Raw genomic sequence first — 17,500 nt, forward strand, 5'->3', positions numbered from 1 at the left:
TACTAGTGTTGCTGCTAGTGTTGCTATTAGTGTTGCTACTAGTGTTGCTACTAGTGTTGCTGCTAGTGTTGCTATTAGTGTTGCTACTAGTGTTGCTGCTAGTGTTGCTACTAGTGTTGCTACTAGTGTTGCTGCTAGTGTTGCTACTAATATTGCTACTAGTATTGCTACTAGTGTTGCTACTAGTGTTGCTTCTAGTGTTGCTACTAGTGTTGCTACTAGTGTTGCTACTAGTGTTGCTGCTAGTGTTGCTACTAATATTGCTACTAGTATTGCTACTAGTGTTGCTGCTAGTGTTGCTACTAGTGTTGCTGCTAGTGTTGCTACTAATATTGCTACTAGTATTGCTACTAGTATTGCTACTAGTGTTGCTACTAGTGTTGCTTCTAGTGTTGCTACTAGTGTTCAACACTGTCTGGTACGAGTCTTGGTGTACGAGGTTCGGTGTGCAGGGAAAGTCAGTCAGTGTTCACCAACAACAATGTCTGTTATCGCACTTAGAACCAAGATTTGCGTTGTGAACTTATCTGGGGTTATCCCTCGGGGAACGACTGTCAATGTCATGACATCCGAAAACATTCATTGGACAGAGACAAGTTCCAGGCACTGGAGCTTATCTCCCGTGCCTTAGATCAAATTCTTATTACCCATCATTCCTGCAAATGTTGTATGACCCTCACTGGTTCGCCGATTTCCCTACAAAAATTCAATAATAACATTCTTACCTTGGTTCAGCAGTGTGTATGTGTGTGTGTGTGTTTGTGTGTCTCGTGGAGATATGATTACGATGTCTAAGATACTCGAAGGACCGGAAAGGAGAGGGAGATGAACTATAGTCTTGTTATAGGGTGTGTGAGTAACTTTAGTGATGAAAGAGGTGCTTAGAAAATCGCAAAATACATTGAGAAGCCGTGAAATTGTTCTTACAACTTTTGTTAATAGAGTTTGAAAGTACCTGCTGCTTCATCTGAGTCCTTCCCACAGACGTCAGGAGAAAAAGAGCGAGGAAGGAACGTCAGGGGGCGCCAGCCCCGCCCACGCCCCTAGAACCGTCTTCAAGAAGCTCAATACTATTACCTCCTCCTTCAGGATGAGCAGCGATGTGGAGGTGAGTCAAGATGATGTTGGTGTGTGAGGGAGATGATCTAGTGTGAGAGAGATGATGGAGTGTGAGGGAAGCCGAGATGTTGTTGGTGTGAGAGGGAAGCGGAGATGATGTTGGAGTATAAGGGAAGCTAAAATGATGTTGGTGTATGAGGGACGCTGACATGATGCTGGAGTATGAGGAACAAAATATAGGATGAGCCTCATATCATTGCCTCGTGTGAGGCACCAAAACAAAAGCATGCACTCATTTTCCCTCTGTGAGAATCACTGTTATGCAGAGGTAACAGTCACTGCAGCACTGCTGGAGCAACACCTCTGACGCTGTCCAGGTAACAGTCCCTGCAGCATTGCTGGAACAACACCTCTGACGCTGTCCAGGTAACAGTCCCTGCAGCACTGCTGGAACAACACCTCTGACGCTGTCCAGGTAACAGTCCCTGCAGCACTGCTGGAACAACACCTCTGACGCTGTCCAGGTAACAGTCCCTGCAGCACTGCTGGAACAACACCTCTGACGCTGTCCAGGTAACAGTCCCTGCAGCACTGCTGGAGCAACACCTCTGATGCTGTCCAGGTAACAGTCCCTGCAGCACTGCTGGAGCAACACCTCTGATGCTGTCCAGGTAACAGTCCCTGCAGCACTGCTGGAACAACACCTCTGACGCTGTCCAGGTAACAGTCCCTGCAGCACTGCTGGAGCAACACCTCTGATGCTGTCCAGGTAACAGTCCCTGCAGCACTGCTGGAACAACACCTCTGATGCTGTCCAGGTAACAGTCCCTGCAGCACTGCTGGAGCAACACCTCTGATGCTGTCCAGGTAACAGTCCCTGCAGCACTGCTGGAACAACACCTCTGACGCTGTCCAGGTAACAGTCCCTGCAGCACTGCTGGAACAACACCTCTGACGCTGTCCAGGTAACAGTCCCTGCAGCACTGCTGGAGCAACACCTCTGACGCTGTCCAGGTAACAGTCCCTGCAGCACTGCTGGAACAACACCTCTGACGCTGTCCAGGTAACAGTCCCTGCAGCACTGCTGGAACAACACCTCTGACGCTGTCCAGGTAACAGTCCCTGCAGCACTGCTGGAACAACACCTCTGACGCCACCTTGACCCTTCAACCAACACCACAGTTCTTAACCATATCTCCATTACTTGAATGAGGCCTCCCAGCTTAGGCCTGCACTTTTAATTATTCTGACCTTCGTAAAACACAGGTCAACAACTGTTTAGTATAAAGAATAATATACAATTAGATCATTCTTATTAAACCTGTGTGGTTTGGAGGTTAGAACACTGGCTTTGTAGTTTCTGCAGTGTCTTTCCATGGTATAAGCCACTCCTGTTCCCTGAGCTCATTACAGTACGCAAGAAACCCATCCTGTGTTATGTAATGTGGCTGTGAAAATCATTCTATGTGATGGAATATGGCCAAGAAATCCAACCTATGTGAAGGAAAATGACAGAGTAATCCATCCTATGTGATAAAACATATGTCTGTGTGTATATTTCTCTGTAATATTTTAAGGGTATCACAGACAGGTGTGGAGGTTGAGGATGGTGAACCACTGGAGGGGGAGGAGGAAGGAGGTTATCCCAGGACTGACTCCACCTACAGTATTGACATTCCTAACTCCTGTACACTGTGGGAGGCCGACCCCAGACCTGAGAACTCCAGACAGGTGAGTCAATACACTTACCCACACACTCACACACACCCACACTCACCCACACCCACACACCCACACACACCTACACACACCCACACACACACACACCCACACTCACACTCACCCACACCCACACACACCTACACACACCCACACACACCCACACTTACCCACACACACCCACACTCGCCCACACACACCCACACACACACCCACACAAGCCCACAAACACCCACACACACCTACACACACCCACACACACCCACACACACACACACCCACACACACACACCCACACTCACACTCACCCACACACACACTCCCCCCACACACACATACATATATATGTCGTACCGAATAGGCAAAACTTGCAATTTTGGCTTAAATAGCAACGCTCTTCTTGCTGAATAAGGCAATCGGAAATTCGTGTATGCAATTATTTCGCAAAAATCATTCTGAACCTATTATTAAAATATTGTTAATATTATTAAAAAATTGTGAAGTTACCTAAAATATATTTAGTTGGATTAGGCTAAATTAAATTGCGCTTCTTATAATACGGTTAGGTAAATTTTCTAAGGTTCTTTTGGTGCAAAATTATTAATTTTTACATTAACACAAATGAATATATATATATATATATATATATATATATATATATATATATATATATATATATATATATATATATATATATATATATATATATATATATATATATATATATATATATATATATATATATATATATATGCGTTAACAGGTGATATCACAATATTCATAATAACCACAGGGAAAAATAGGGACATTTCAAGCGCTATTGTGATTTGTCACATTATCACTGAATAATAAAATTAAAAGAACAGAATGCCTAAAAGACTGAAATATGACCTGACACCTGACCCAGCACGCTGAGCCTGGCTCTGTACTGAAGATTTAGTCAGGTCACAGGTCATGTAAATTAAATTAATTATGATATAACCTTCTTGACTGACCTGTTGATATAACCTTCTTGACTGACCTGTTGATATAACCTTCTTGATTGACCTGTTGATATAACCTTCTTGACTGACCTGTTGATATAACCTTCTTGATTGACCTGCTGATATAACCTTCTTGACTGACCTGTTGATATAACCTACTTGACTGACCTGTTGATATAACCTACTTGACTGACCTGTTGATATAACCTTCTTGACTGACCTGCTGATACAGCCTTCTTGACTGACCTGTTGATATAACCTACTTGACTGACCTGCTGATACAGCCTTCTTGACTGACCTGTTGATATAACCTACTTGACTGACCTGCTGATACAGCCTTCTTGAATGACCTGTTGATATAACCTACTTGACTGACCTGCTGATACAACCTTCTTGACTGACCTGTTGATATAACCTACTTGACTGACCTGCTGATACAACCTTCTTGACTGACCTGTTGATATAACCTACTTGACTGACCTGCTGATACAACCTTCTTGACTGACCTGTTGATATAACCTACTTGACTGACCTGCTGATACAACCTTCTTGACTTTTGGACAGTCAGTTGTGGGGTTAAAATGTCTCAGATAAGCAAGTTGAACATTAGACCCTCGTCCAGTTCTGGTGATGTGTTGATGTTGCAAGATTAGTTCTGGTGATGTCTTGATGTTGCAAGATCAGTTATGGTGATGTGTTGATGTTACAAGATTAGTTCTGGTGATGTCTTGATGTTGCAAGATTAGTTCTGGTGATGTGTTGATGTTGCAAGATTAGTTCTGGTGATGTCTTGATGTTGCAAGATTAGTTCTGGTGATGTGTTGATGTTACAAGATCAGTTCTGGTGATGTGTTGATGTTGCAAGATTAGTTCTGGTGATGTCTTGATGTTGCAAGATCAGTTATGGTGATGTGTTGATGTTACAAGATCAGTTCTGGTGATGTGTTGATGTTGCAAGATCAGTTCTGGTGATGTGTTGATGTTACAAGATCAGTTCTGGTGATGTGTTGATGTTACAAGGTCAGTTCTGGTGATGTGTTGATGTTACAAGGTCAGTTCTGGTGATGTGTTGATGTTACAAGGTCAGTTCTGGTGAGGTGTTGATGTTACAAGGTCAGTTCTGGTGATGTGTTGATGTTACAAGATCAGTTCTGGTGATGTGTTGATGTTACAAGATCAGTTCTGGTGATGTGTTGATGTTACAAGGTCAGTTCTGGTGATGTGTTGATGTTGCAAGATCAGTTCTGGTGATGTGTTGATGTTACAAGGTCAGTTCTGGTGATGTGTTGATGTTACAAGGTCAGTTCTGGTGATGTGTTGATGTTACAAGAACAGTTCTGGTGATGTGTTGATGTTACAAGGTCAGTTCTGGTGATGTGTTGATGTTACAAGATCAGTTCTGGTGATGTGTTGATGTTACAAGGTCAGTTCTAATGATGTGTTGATGTTACAAGATCAGTTCTGGTGATGTGTTGATGTTACAAGGTCAGTTCTGGTGATGTGTTGATGTTACAAGATCAGTTCTGGTGATGTGTTGATGTTACAAGTTCAGTTCTGGTGATGTGTTGATGTTACAAGGTCAGTTCTGGTGATGTGTTGATGTTACAAGATCAGTTCTGGTGATGTGTTGATGTTACAAGGTCAGTTCTGGTGATGTGTTGATGTTGCAAGATAAGTTCTGGTGATGTGTTGATGTTACGAGGTCAGTTCTGGTGATGTGTTGATGTTGCAAGATCAGTTCTGGTGATGTGTTGATGTTGCAAGATCAGTTCTGGTGATGTGTTGATGTTGCAAGATCAGTTCTGGTGATGTGTTGATGTTACAAGATCAGTTCTGGTGATGTGTTGATGTTACAAGGTCAGTTCTGGTGATGTGTTGATGTTGCAAGATCAGTTCTCGTGATGTATTGATGTTACAAGATCAGTTCTGGTGATGTGTTGATGTTGCAAGATCAGTTCTGGTGATGTGTTGATGTTACAAGATCAGTTCTGGTGATGTGTTGATGTTGCAAGATCAGTTCTGGTGATGTGTTGATGTTGCAAGATCAGTTCTGGGGATGTGTTGATGTTGCAAGATCAGTTCTGGTGATGTGTTGATGTTGCAAGATCAGTTCTGGTGATGTGTTGATGTTACAAGGTCAGTTCTGGTGATGTGTTGATGTTGCAAGATCAGTTCTGGTGATGTGTTGATGTTACAAGGTCAGTTCTGGTGATGTGTTGATGTTGCAAGATCAGTTCTGGTGATGTGTTGATGTTACAAGGTCAGTTCTGGTGATGTGTTGATGTTACAAGGTCAGTTCTGGTGATGTGTTGATGTTACAAGATCAGTTCTGGTGATGTGTTGATGTTGCAAGATCAGTTCTGGTGATGTGTTGATGTTACAAGATCAGTTCTGGTGATGTGTTGATGTTACAAGATCAGTTCTCGTGATGTGTTGATGTTACAAGGTCAGTTCTGGTGATGTGTTGATGTTACAAGGTCAGTTCTGGTGATGTGTTGATGTTACAAGGTCAGTTCTGGTGATGTGTTGATGTTACAAGATAAGTTCTGGTGATGTGTTGATGTTACAAGGTCAGTTCTGGTGATGTGTTGATGTTACAAGGTCAGTTCTGGTGATGTGTTGATGTTACAAGGTCAGTTCTGGTGATGTGTTGATGTTACAAGGTCAGTTCTGGTGATGTGTTGATGTTACAAGGTCAGTTCTGGTGATGTGTTGATGTTGCAAGATCAGTTCTGGTTATGTGTTGATGTTACAAGGTCAGTTCTGGTGATGTGTTAATGTTGCAAGATCAGTTCTGGTGATGTGTTGATGTTACAAGGTCAGTTCTGGTGATGTGTTGATGTTACAAGATCAGTTCTGGTGATGTGTTGATGTTACAAGGTCAGTTCTGGTGATGTGTTGATGTTACAAGGTCAGTTCTGGTGAGGTGTTGATGTTACAAGGTCAGTTCTGGTGATGTGTTGATGTTACAAGGTCAGTTCTGGTGATGTGTTGATGCTACAAGATCAGTTCTGGTGATGTGTTGATGTTACAAGGTCAGTTCTGGTGACGTGTTGATGTTGCAAGATCAGTTCTGGTGATGTGTTGATGTTGCAAGATCAGTTCTGGTGATGTGTTGATGTTACAAGATCAGTTCTGGTGATGTGTTGATGTTACAAGGTCAGTTCTGGTGATTTGTTGATGTTACATGGTCAGTTCTGGTGATGTGTTGATGTTACAAGGTCAGTTCTGGTGATGTGTTGATGTTACAAGGTCAGTTCTGGTGATGTGTTGATGTTGCATGATCAGTTCTGGTGATGTGTTGATGTTACAAGGTCAGTTCTGGTGATGTGTTGATGTTGCAAGATCAGTTCTGGTGATGTGTTGATGTTGCAAGATCAGTTCTGGTGATGTGTTGATGTTGCAAGATCAGTTCTGGTGATGTGTTGATGTTACAAGATCAGTTCTGGTGATGTGTTGATGTTGCAAGATCAGTTCTGGTGATGTGTTGATGTTATAAGATCAGTTCTGGTGATGTGTTGATGTTACAAGGTCAGTTCTGGTGATGTGTTGATGTTACAAGATCAGTTCTGGTGATGTGTTGATGTTGCAAGATCAGTTCTGGTGATGTGTTGATGTTGCAAGATCAGTTCTGGTGATGTGTTGATGTTGCAAGATCAGTTCTGGTGATGTGTTGATGTTGCAAGATCAGTTCTGGTGATGTGTTGATGTTACAAGGTCAGTTCTGGTGATGTGTTGATGTTGCAAGATCAGTTCTGGTGATGTGTTGATGTTACAAGGTCAGTTCTGGTGATGTGTTGATGTTACAAGGTCAGTTCTGGTAATGTGTTGATGTTACAAGATCAGTTCTGGCGATGTGTTGATGTTACAAGGTCAGTTCTGGTGATGTGGTGATGTTAGAAGATCAGTTCTGGTGATGTGTTGATGTTACAAGGTCAGTTCTAATGATGTGTTGATGTTACAAGATCAGTTCTGGTGATGTGTTGATGTTACAAGGTCAGTTCTGGTGATGTGTTGATGTTACAAGATCAGTTCTGGTGATGTGTTGATGTTACAAGGTCAGTTCTGGTGATGTGTTGATGTTACAAGGTCAGTTCTGGTGATGTGTTGATGTTACAAGATCAGTTCTGGTGATGTGTTGATGTTACAAGGTCAGTTCTGGTGATGTGTTGATGTTGCAAGATCAGTTCTGGTGATGTGTTGATGTTACGAGGTCAGTTCTGGTGATGTGTTGATGTTACAAGGTCAGTTCTGGTGATGTGTTGATGTTGCAAGATCAGTTCTGGTGATGTGTTGATGTTGCAAGATCAGTTCTGGTGATGTGTTGATGTTGCAAGATCAGTTCTGGTGATGTGTTGATGTTACAAGATCAGTTTTGGTGATGTGTTGATGTTACAAGGTCAGTTCTGGTGATGTGTTGATGTTGCAAGATCAGTTCTGGTGATGTGTTGATGTTACAAGATCAGTTCTGGTGATGTGTTGATGTTGCAAGATCAGTTCTGGTGATGTGTTGATGTTACAAGATCAGTTCTAGTGATGTGTTGATGTTGCAAGATCAGTTCTGGTGATGTGTTGATGTTGCAAGATCAGTTCTGGTGATGTGTTGATGTTGCAAGATCAGTTCTGGGGATGTGTTGATGTTGCAAGATCAGTTCTGGAGATGTGTTGATGTTGCAAGATCAGTTCTGGTGATATGTTGATGTTGCAAGATCAGTTCTGGTGATGTGTTGATGTTACAAGATCAGTTCTGGTGATGTGTTGATGTTACAAGGTCAGTTCTGGTGATGTGTTGATGTTACAAGATCAGTTCTGGTGATGTGTTGATGTTGCAAGATCAGTTCTGGTGATGTGTTGATGTTGCAAGATCAGTTCTGGTGATGTGTTGATGTTACAAGATCAGTTCTGGTGATGTGTTGATGTTACAAGGTCAGTTCTGGTGATGTGTTGATGTTACAAGATCAGTTCTGGTGATGTGTTGATGTTGCAAGATCAGTTCTGGTGATGTGTTGATGTTGCAAGATCAGTTTTGGTGATGTGTTGATGTTACAAGATCAGTTCTGGTGATGTGTTGATGTTACAAGATCAGTTCTGGTGATGTGTTGATGTTACATGGTCAGTTCTGGTGATGTGTTGATGTTGCAAGATCAGTTCTGGAGATGTGTTGATGTTGCAAGATCAGTTCTGGTGATGTGTTGATGTTACATGGTCAGTTCTGGTGATGTGTTGATGTTACAAGATCAGTTCTGGTGATGTGTTGATGTTGCAAGATCAGTTCTGGTGATGTGTTGATGTTGCAAGATCAGTTCTGGTGATGTGTTGATGTTACAAGATCAGTTCTGGTGATGTGTTGATGTTGCAAGATCAGTTCTGGTGATGTGTTGATGTTGCAAGATCAGTTCTGGTGATGTGTTGATGTTGCAAGATCAGTTCTGGTGATGTGTTGATGTTACAAGATCAGTTCTGGTGATGTGTTGATGTTGCAAGATCAGTTCTGGTGATGTGTTGATGTTGCAAGATCAGTTCTGGTGATGTGTTGATGTTGCAAGATCAGTTCTGGTGATGTGTTGATGTTACAAGGTCAGTTCTGGTGATGTGTTGATGTTGCAAGATCAGTTCTGGTGATGTGTTGATGTTACAAGGTCAGTTCTGGTGATGTGTTGATGTTGCAAGATCAGTTCTGGTGATGTGTTGATGTTACAAGATCAGTTCTGGTGATGTGTTGATGTTGCAAGATCAGTTCTGGTGATGTGTTGATGTTACAAGATCAGTTCTGGTGATGTGTTGATGTTACAAGATCAGTTCTGGTGATGTGTTGATGTTACAAGGTCAGTTCTGGTGATGTGTTGATGTTACAAGATCAGTTCTGGTGATGTGTTGATGTTACAAGGTCAGTTCTGGTGATGTGTTGATGTTACAAGGTCAGTTCTGGTGATGTGTTGATGTTACAATGAAACTTCAAGGATTTTCACAGTATTTTTGACAGAAAATCTTATAAACTCGGCCGTCATTTTTATTTTAAATTCCTAATCAAATTAAGTTACTTATAATGACTGATAGTTCACTACAGTAATAATGACTGATAGTTCACTACAGTAATAATGACTGATAGTTTACTACAGTAATAATGACTGATAGTTTACTACAGTAATAATGACTGATAGTTTACTACAGTAATAATGACTGATAGTTTACTACAGTAATAATGACTGATAGTTCACTACAGTAATAATGACTGATAGTTCACTACAGTAATAATGACTGATAGTTTACTACAGTAATAATGACTGATAGTTTACTACAGTAATAATGACTGATAGTTCACTACAGTAATAATGACTGATAGTTTACTACAGTAATAATGACTGATAGTTCACTACAGTAATAATGTTCCTATATCCTCTTCTCCCTTTTGTTTCCTCTCTTCCTCCCTCACTCCCTCCCTTAATTACTCCCTCCCTCCCTCCCTCCCTCCCTCCCTCCTTCACTCTCTCTCCCTCAAATATTGAATCAAAATTTCTCCTCACAATTGTTTTTGTTCAAATATTTGCTTAATTTTCTCCCTCCACTTTTCTTACTTTGTCTCTCCCTCCCCCTGCTTCCCCCTCCCTCCCCCTCCTTCCCCTTCCCTCCCCCTCCTTTCCCCTCCCTCCCCTCCTTCCCCTTCCTCCCCCTCCTTCCCCCTCCCTCCCCCTCCCTCTCCTCCTTCCCCTTCCTTCCACATCCTTCCCCCTCCCTCCCCCTCCTTTCCCCTCCCTTCCCTACCCCTTCCTTTCCTTCTCCCTACCTCTCCTCCCTTTCTCTCGTCCCTTTAACTTTCTCTCAATCCTCGATCACGTCGTTCCCCTTCCTTCAACCCCCCCCTACTCCTTCCATAAGTTCCCTCTACACCTCCCCCTCCACAACCTCCCTCCACAACCTCCCTGCAGACCTTTCATTCTCTCCACTTTCCCTTCCCACAGTGTTACCACATGTTTCATAGACTTGTGATATTACCAACCATTCGTCATCGGCTGTTTAACCCCTACTGTTTTTGCTCTTCCTTGTAATAATAATAATAATAATAATAATAATAATAATAATAATGATAATAATAATAATAATAATAATAACGATAATAATAATGATAATTATGATTACACTTACAGTACTACCACTTCACACTGTTCGCTATGTCCCTTAACGAACTGGGTGACCAACTTCGTCAGGTGATCGGTCCCACAGACTGCAGGTGAGGCCTACCATATATGAATATATTATTTTATAGTATATTATATTATTCATTTCCAGTAAATATTACTAGTTTATTCAAATTGTTGAGGATGAACGACGTATCTAGGTAACAGTAGGGCTCCTAGTTCTAGAAATGCTTATCCGTAAGCGCTGCTTGGTGCTAGATTATTCCTTGTCCTAGGAACTGTTGTTCCTAGGTTGCTAAACAGTAGAATATGTCTAATTCTTGAACTGTGTTGAATTAGTCACAAGTTGTTGTTACTAGACACATGGACCAAACCTGCGGAATTTATATATTTTCGGTAGGTTTCACTTGCTCAGCAGGATTCTTCAGTCGAATGCAGACGCTGGGGAAGAGGTAAACACGAGGTTATCTGTTCCTCAGCCTTTCTGCTGCTCCTGCTGTCTCTAGTGTCACCTCTGCTGCTGAAGAAACCTGCTGATCAGGCGAAAGGTTTCCACAAGATACCCAACTACCTGGAGGAATTCCTGGATGGTGTTCCTAGGGGTCGACGCCCCCGCGGCCCAGTCCATAACTTGTCGGTGTTCTGTACCAGTCAGTACCCAGTCAGCAGTTAAATTATACACAGTTCAGGAAGTACCAGTCATAAGAACACCACTTACTGTCACTACACAGCTGAATTATTGCAGATTACGCCCAGACATACGTCTACTGGAGAACGGTGATATTGACGGAGCCGCCAACGAGAAGAACCGTCTGGAGGAGAAACAGAGAGACGCGAGGAAGTACAGGAAGAAAGGGAAGGAAGAGTGGAAAGCCAGGTGGGAAATATCCCTTAAAGTGTAAATTTCAGGAAGAATTGAAGATTTACTGTTTTCATGAAAATTATGGTCAGGGAGAAACTGTGGGGAGAAATTATGAGTCAATAACACTGAGAGAGCGCATATATCTTGCTGTTACACTGAGAGAGCGCATATATCTTGCTGTTACACTGAGAGAGCGCATATATCTTGCTGTTACACTGAGAGAGCGCATATATCTTGCTGTTACACTGAGAGAGCGCATATATCTTGCTGTTACACTGAGAGAGCGCATATATCTTGCTGTTACACTGAGAGAGCGCATATATCTTGCTGTTACACTGAGAGAGCGCATATATCTTGCTGTTACACTGAGAGAGCGCATATATCTTGCTGTTACACTGAGCAAAATATGTGTTCTCTGAGCAATACTGACTCACAATTTCTTTCCACAGTTTATTCCTGACATTTTGTAGGAGTTCAAGCGAAGAATATTCCGAGTTCCACTAAAACATACACGTCTATGATAACCAGCATCACTGCTGCTTATCATAACACTGAATATAGAAGATCACTCTGCCTCATGTAAACAGTGAATACGTAAATACTCGAAACATGAGACTAAACAAAGGCCTACGAATAAATGTGTTAGGACATAGGCCTCATTAAAATTTAGTGGCTGTTGTGGGAAGTCAGAGTGATACTCTGTGTTGAGGCTAGTTACTCGTGTATGGAGGAACACCTTACCTTGAGTACAACTTAGAATACATGAAGCAACACTGACAGCAGACAGGTTGCTTGTGCTTGTTAGAAACTAGAGGATGGAAGAGGAAGAGTGTGTTTGCTGCATGTTGTGATGTTATTGAGTATCTACAACTAACACAACAGTACCTACAACTAACACAACAGTACCTACAACTAACACAACATTATCTACAACTAACACAACAGTACCTACAACTAACACAACAGTACCTACAACTAACACAACATTATCTACAACTAACACAACAGTACCTACAACTAACAAAACATTACACAAAAGTACCGACAACTAAAACAAAAGTACCTAAAACTAACACAACAGTACCTACAACTAACACAGTACACAACTAACTCAACAGTACCTACAACTAACACAACAGTACCTACAACTAACACAACAGTACCTACAACTAACACAACAGTACCTACAACTAACACAACAGTACCTACAACTAACACAACAGTACCTACAACTAACACAACAGTACCTACAACTAACACAACAGTACCTACAACTAACACAACATTATCTACAACTAATACAACAGTACCTACATAACAGTACCTACAACTAACACAACAGTACCTACAACTAACACAACAGTACCTACAACTAACACAACAGTACCTACAACTAACACAACAGTACCTACAACTAACACAACAGTACCTACAACTAACACAACAGTACCTACAACTAACACAACAGTACCTACAACTAACACAACAGTACCTACAACTAACACAACAGTACCTACAACTAACACAACAGTACCTACAACTAACACAACAGTACCTACAACTAACACAACAGTACCTACAACTAACACAACAGTACCTACAACTAACACAACAGTACCTACAACTAACACAACAGTACCTACAACTAACACAACAGTGCAATTAACACAACAGTACCTACAACTAACACAACAGTACCTACAACTAACACAACAGTACCTACAACTAACACAACAGTACCTACAACTAACACAACAGTACCTACAACTAACACAACAGTACCTACAACTAACACAACAGTACCTACAACTAACACAACAGTACCTACAACTAACACAACAGTACCTACAACTAACACAACAGTACCTACAACTAACACAACAGTACCTACAACTAACACAACAGTACCTACAACTAACACAACAGTACCTACAACTAACACAACAGTACCTACAACTAACACAACAGTACCTACAACTAACACAACAGTGCAATTAACACAACAGTACCTACAACTAACACAACAGTACCTACAACTAACACAACAGTACCTACAACTAACACAACAGTACCTACAACTAACACAACAGTACCTACAACTAACACAACAGTACACAACAGTACCTACAACTAACACAACAGTACCTACAACTAACACAACAGAACCTACAACTAACACAACATTACACAACAGTGCCTACAACTAACACAACAGTACCTACAACTAACACAACAGTACCTACAACTAACACAACAGTACCTACAACTAACACAACAGTACCTACAACTAACACAACAGTGCAATTAACACAACAGTACCTACAACTAACACAACAGTGCAATTAACACAACAGTACCTACAACTAACACAACAGTACCTACAACTAACACAACAGTACCTACAACTAACACAACAGTACCTACAACTAAAACAACAGTACCTGCAACTAATACAACAGTGCAATTAACACAACAGTACCTACAACTAACACAACAGTACCTACAACTAACACAACAGTACCTACAACTAACACAACAGTACCTACAACTAAAACAACAGTACCTACAACTAAAACAACAGTACCTACAACTAATACAACAGTACCTACAACTAAAACAACAGTGCAATTAACACAACAGCACCTACAACTAACACAACAGTGCAATTAACACAACAGTACCTACAACTAACACAACAGTACACAACAGTGCCTACAACTAACAGAACAGTACCTACAACTAACACAACAGTACCTACAACTAACACAACAGTGCAATTAACACAACAGTACCTACAACTAACACAACAGTACCTACAACTAACACAACAGTACCTACAACTAACACAACAGTACCTACAACTAACACAACAGTACCTACAACTAACACAACAGTACCTACAACTAACACAACAGTACCTACAACTAACACAACAGTACCTACAACTAACACAACAGTACCTACAACTAACACAACAGTACCTACAACTAACACAACAGTACCTACAACTAACACAACAGTACCTACAACTAACACAACAGTACCTACAACTAACACAACAGTACCTACAACTAACACAACAGTACCTACAACTAACACAACAGTACCTACAACTAACACAACAGTACCTACAACTAACACAACAGTACCTACAACTAACACAACAGTACCTACAACTAACACAACAGTACCTACAACTAACACAACAGTACCTACAACTAACACAACAGTACCTACAACTAAAACAACAGTACCTGCAACTAATACAACAGTGCAATTAACACAACAGTACCTACAACTAACACAACAGTACCTACAACTAACACAACAGTACCTACAACTAACACAACAGTACCTACAACTAACACAACAGTACCTACAACTAACACAACAGTGCAATTAACACAACAGTACCTACAACTAACACAACAGTACACAACAGTACCTACAACTAACAGAACAGTACCTACAACTAACACAACAGTATACAACAGTACCTACAACTAACACAACAGTGCAATTAACACAACAGTACCTACAACTAACACAACAGTACCTACAACTAACACAACAGTACCTACAACTAACACAACAGTACCTACAACTAACACAACAGTGCAATTAACACAACAGTACCTACAACTAACACAACAGTACCTACAACTAACACAACAGTGCAATTAACACAACAGTACCTACAACTAACACAACAGTACCTACAACTAACACAACAGTACCTACAACTAACACAACAGTGCAATTAACACAACAGTACCTACAACTAACACAACAGTACCTACAACTAACACAACAGTACCTACAACTAAAACAACAGTGCAATTAACACAACAGTACCTACAACTAACACAACAGTACCTACAACTAAAACAACAGTACCTACAACTAACACAACAGTACCTACAAATAACACAACAGTACCTACAACTAAAACAACAGTACCTATAACTAACACAACAGTACCTACAACTAACACAACAGTACCTACAACTAACACAACAGTGCAATTAACACAACAGTACCTACAACTAACACAACAGTACCTACAACTAACACAACAGTATCTACAACTAAAACAACAGTGCAATTAACACAACAGTACCTTCAACTAACGCAACAGTACACAACAGTACCTACAACTAACACAACAGAACCTACAACTAACACAACAGTACACAACAGTGCCTACAACTAACACAACAGTACCTACAACTAACACAACAGTACACAACAGTACCTACAACTAACACAACAGTACCTACAACTAACACAACAGTACCTACAACTAACACAACAGTACCTATAACTAACACAACAGTACCTACAACTAACACAACAGTACCTACAACTAACACAACAGTACCTACAACTAACACAACAGTACCTACAACTAACACAACAATACCTATAACTAACACAACAGTACTTACAACTAACACAACAGTACACAACAGTACCTACAACTAACACAACAGTACCTACAACTAACACAACAGTACCTACAACTAACACAACAGTACCTATAACTAACACAACAGTACCTACAAATACAATAAAATGACCATTATTTTTAAAGGGTTGGACCGGTAAGCCAGCGGAAGGCCTCGGTCAGTTGACCAAAGCTCCAAAGGCGGGTCATCATCTGACTAAGACCCGCGTCATGAAACACTTGTCCAGTTTCCTGACAAACCTTACCTATCCTAACCTAGTACCTACAACTAACACAACAGTAGCTACAACTAACACAACGGTGCAACTAACACAACAGTACCTATAACTAAGACAACAGTACCTACAACTAACACAAAGAAGGATGTATTACAGATGTCACATGATTCTTGTAGATGTCACATGATTCTTACACATGTCACGTGCTTCTTGCACATGTCAGATGACTCTTGAACATGTCACATGATTCTTACACATGTCACATGATTCTTGCACATGTCACATGATTCTTGCACATGTCACGTGCTTCTTGCACATGTCACATGATTCTTGCACATGTGACATGCTTCTTGCACATGTCACATGATTCTTGTAGACACATGATTCTTGTACATATTACAGTATTCTTGCATGTCACATGATTCTTGCACATGTCACGTGCTTCTTGCACATGTCACATGATTCTTGCACATGTGACATGATTCTTGCACATGTCACATGATTCTTGTACATGTTACAGTATTCTTGCATGTCACATGATTCTTGCACATGTCACATGATTCTTGCACATGTCACATGATTCTTGCACATGTCACATGATTCTTACACGTGTTACATGATTCTTGCACATGTCACATGATTCTTGCACATGTCACATGATTCTTGCACATGTCACATGATTCTTGCACATGTCACATGATTCTTACACGTGTTGCATGATTCTTGCACATGTCACATGATTCTTGCACATGTCACATGATTCTTGCACATGTCACATGATTCTTGCACATGTCACATGATTCTTACACGTGTTGCATGATTCTTGCACATGTCACATGATTCTTGCACATGTCACATGATTCTTGCACATGTCACATGATTCTTGCACATGTCACATGATTCTTGCACATGTCACATGATTCTTGGAGATGTCACATGAAGAATCTTTCGCAGATGTTACATGTAGGATTCTGTTACAGATCTTACACGAGGGATTGTCTTGCAGGTGGTTTGAGCAAGGGACCAACCCTTTCACCCGTCAGGAGGACTGGCTA

General features: G+C 41.0%; 1 protein-coding gene across 3 annotated transcripts in view; it reads left to right on the forward strand.

The window, feature by feature from the left end:
• The window catches only part of LOC128703856 (oxysterol-binding protein-related protein 1), a 648,989-nt gene that overhangs the window by 630,249 nt on the left and 1,240 nt on the right, over positions 1–17,500 (forward strand). For all 3 annotated transcript variants that reach the window (XM_070084964.1, XM_070084965.1, XM_070084966.1), the window contains exons 21-25: positions 985–1,108; positions 2,647–2,790; positions 10,907–10,989; positions 11,643–11,774; positions 17,452–17,500. The exon at positions 17,452–17,500 is cut by the window's right edge and continues 1,240 nt beyond it. In XM_070084964.1, coding sequence (XP_069941065.1) covers positions 985–1,108; positions 2,647–2,790; positions 10,907–10,989; positions 11,643–11,774; positions 17,452–17,500 — 532 coding nt within the window. The remainder of the gene's footprint in view (positions 1–984; positions 1,109–2,646; positions 2,791–10,906; positions 10,990–11,642; positions 11,775–17,451) is intronic.

The sequence above is a fragment of the Cherax quadricarinatus genome, chromosome 14 (assembly GCF_038502225.1).
Source record: "Cherax quadricarinatus isolate ZL_2023a chromosome 14, ASM3850222v1, whole genome shotgun sequence".
Lineage (NCBI taxonomy): Eukaryota > Metazoa > Arthropoda > Malacostraca > Decapoda > Parastacidae > Cherax > Cherax quadricarinatus.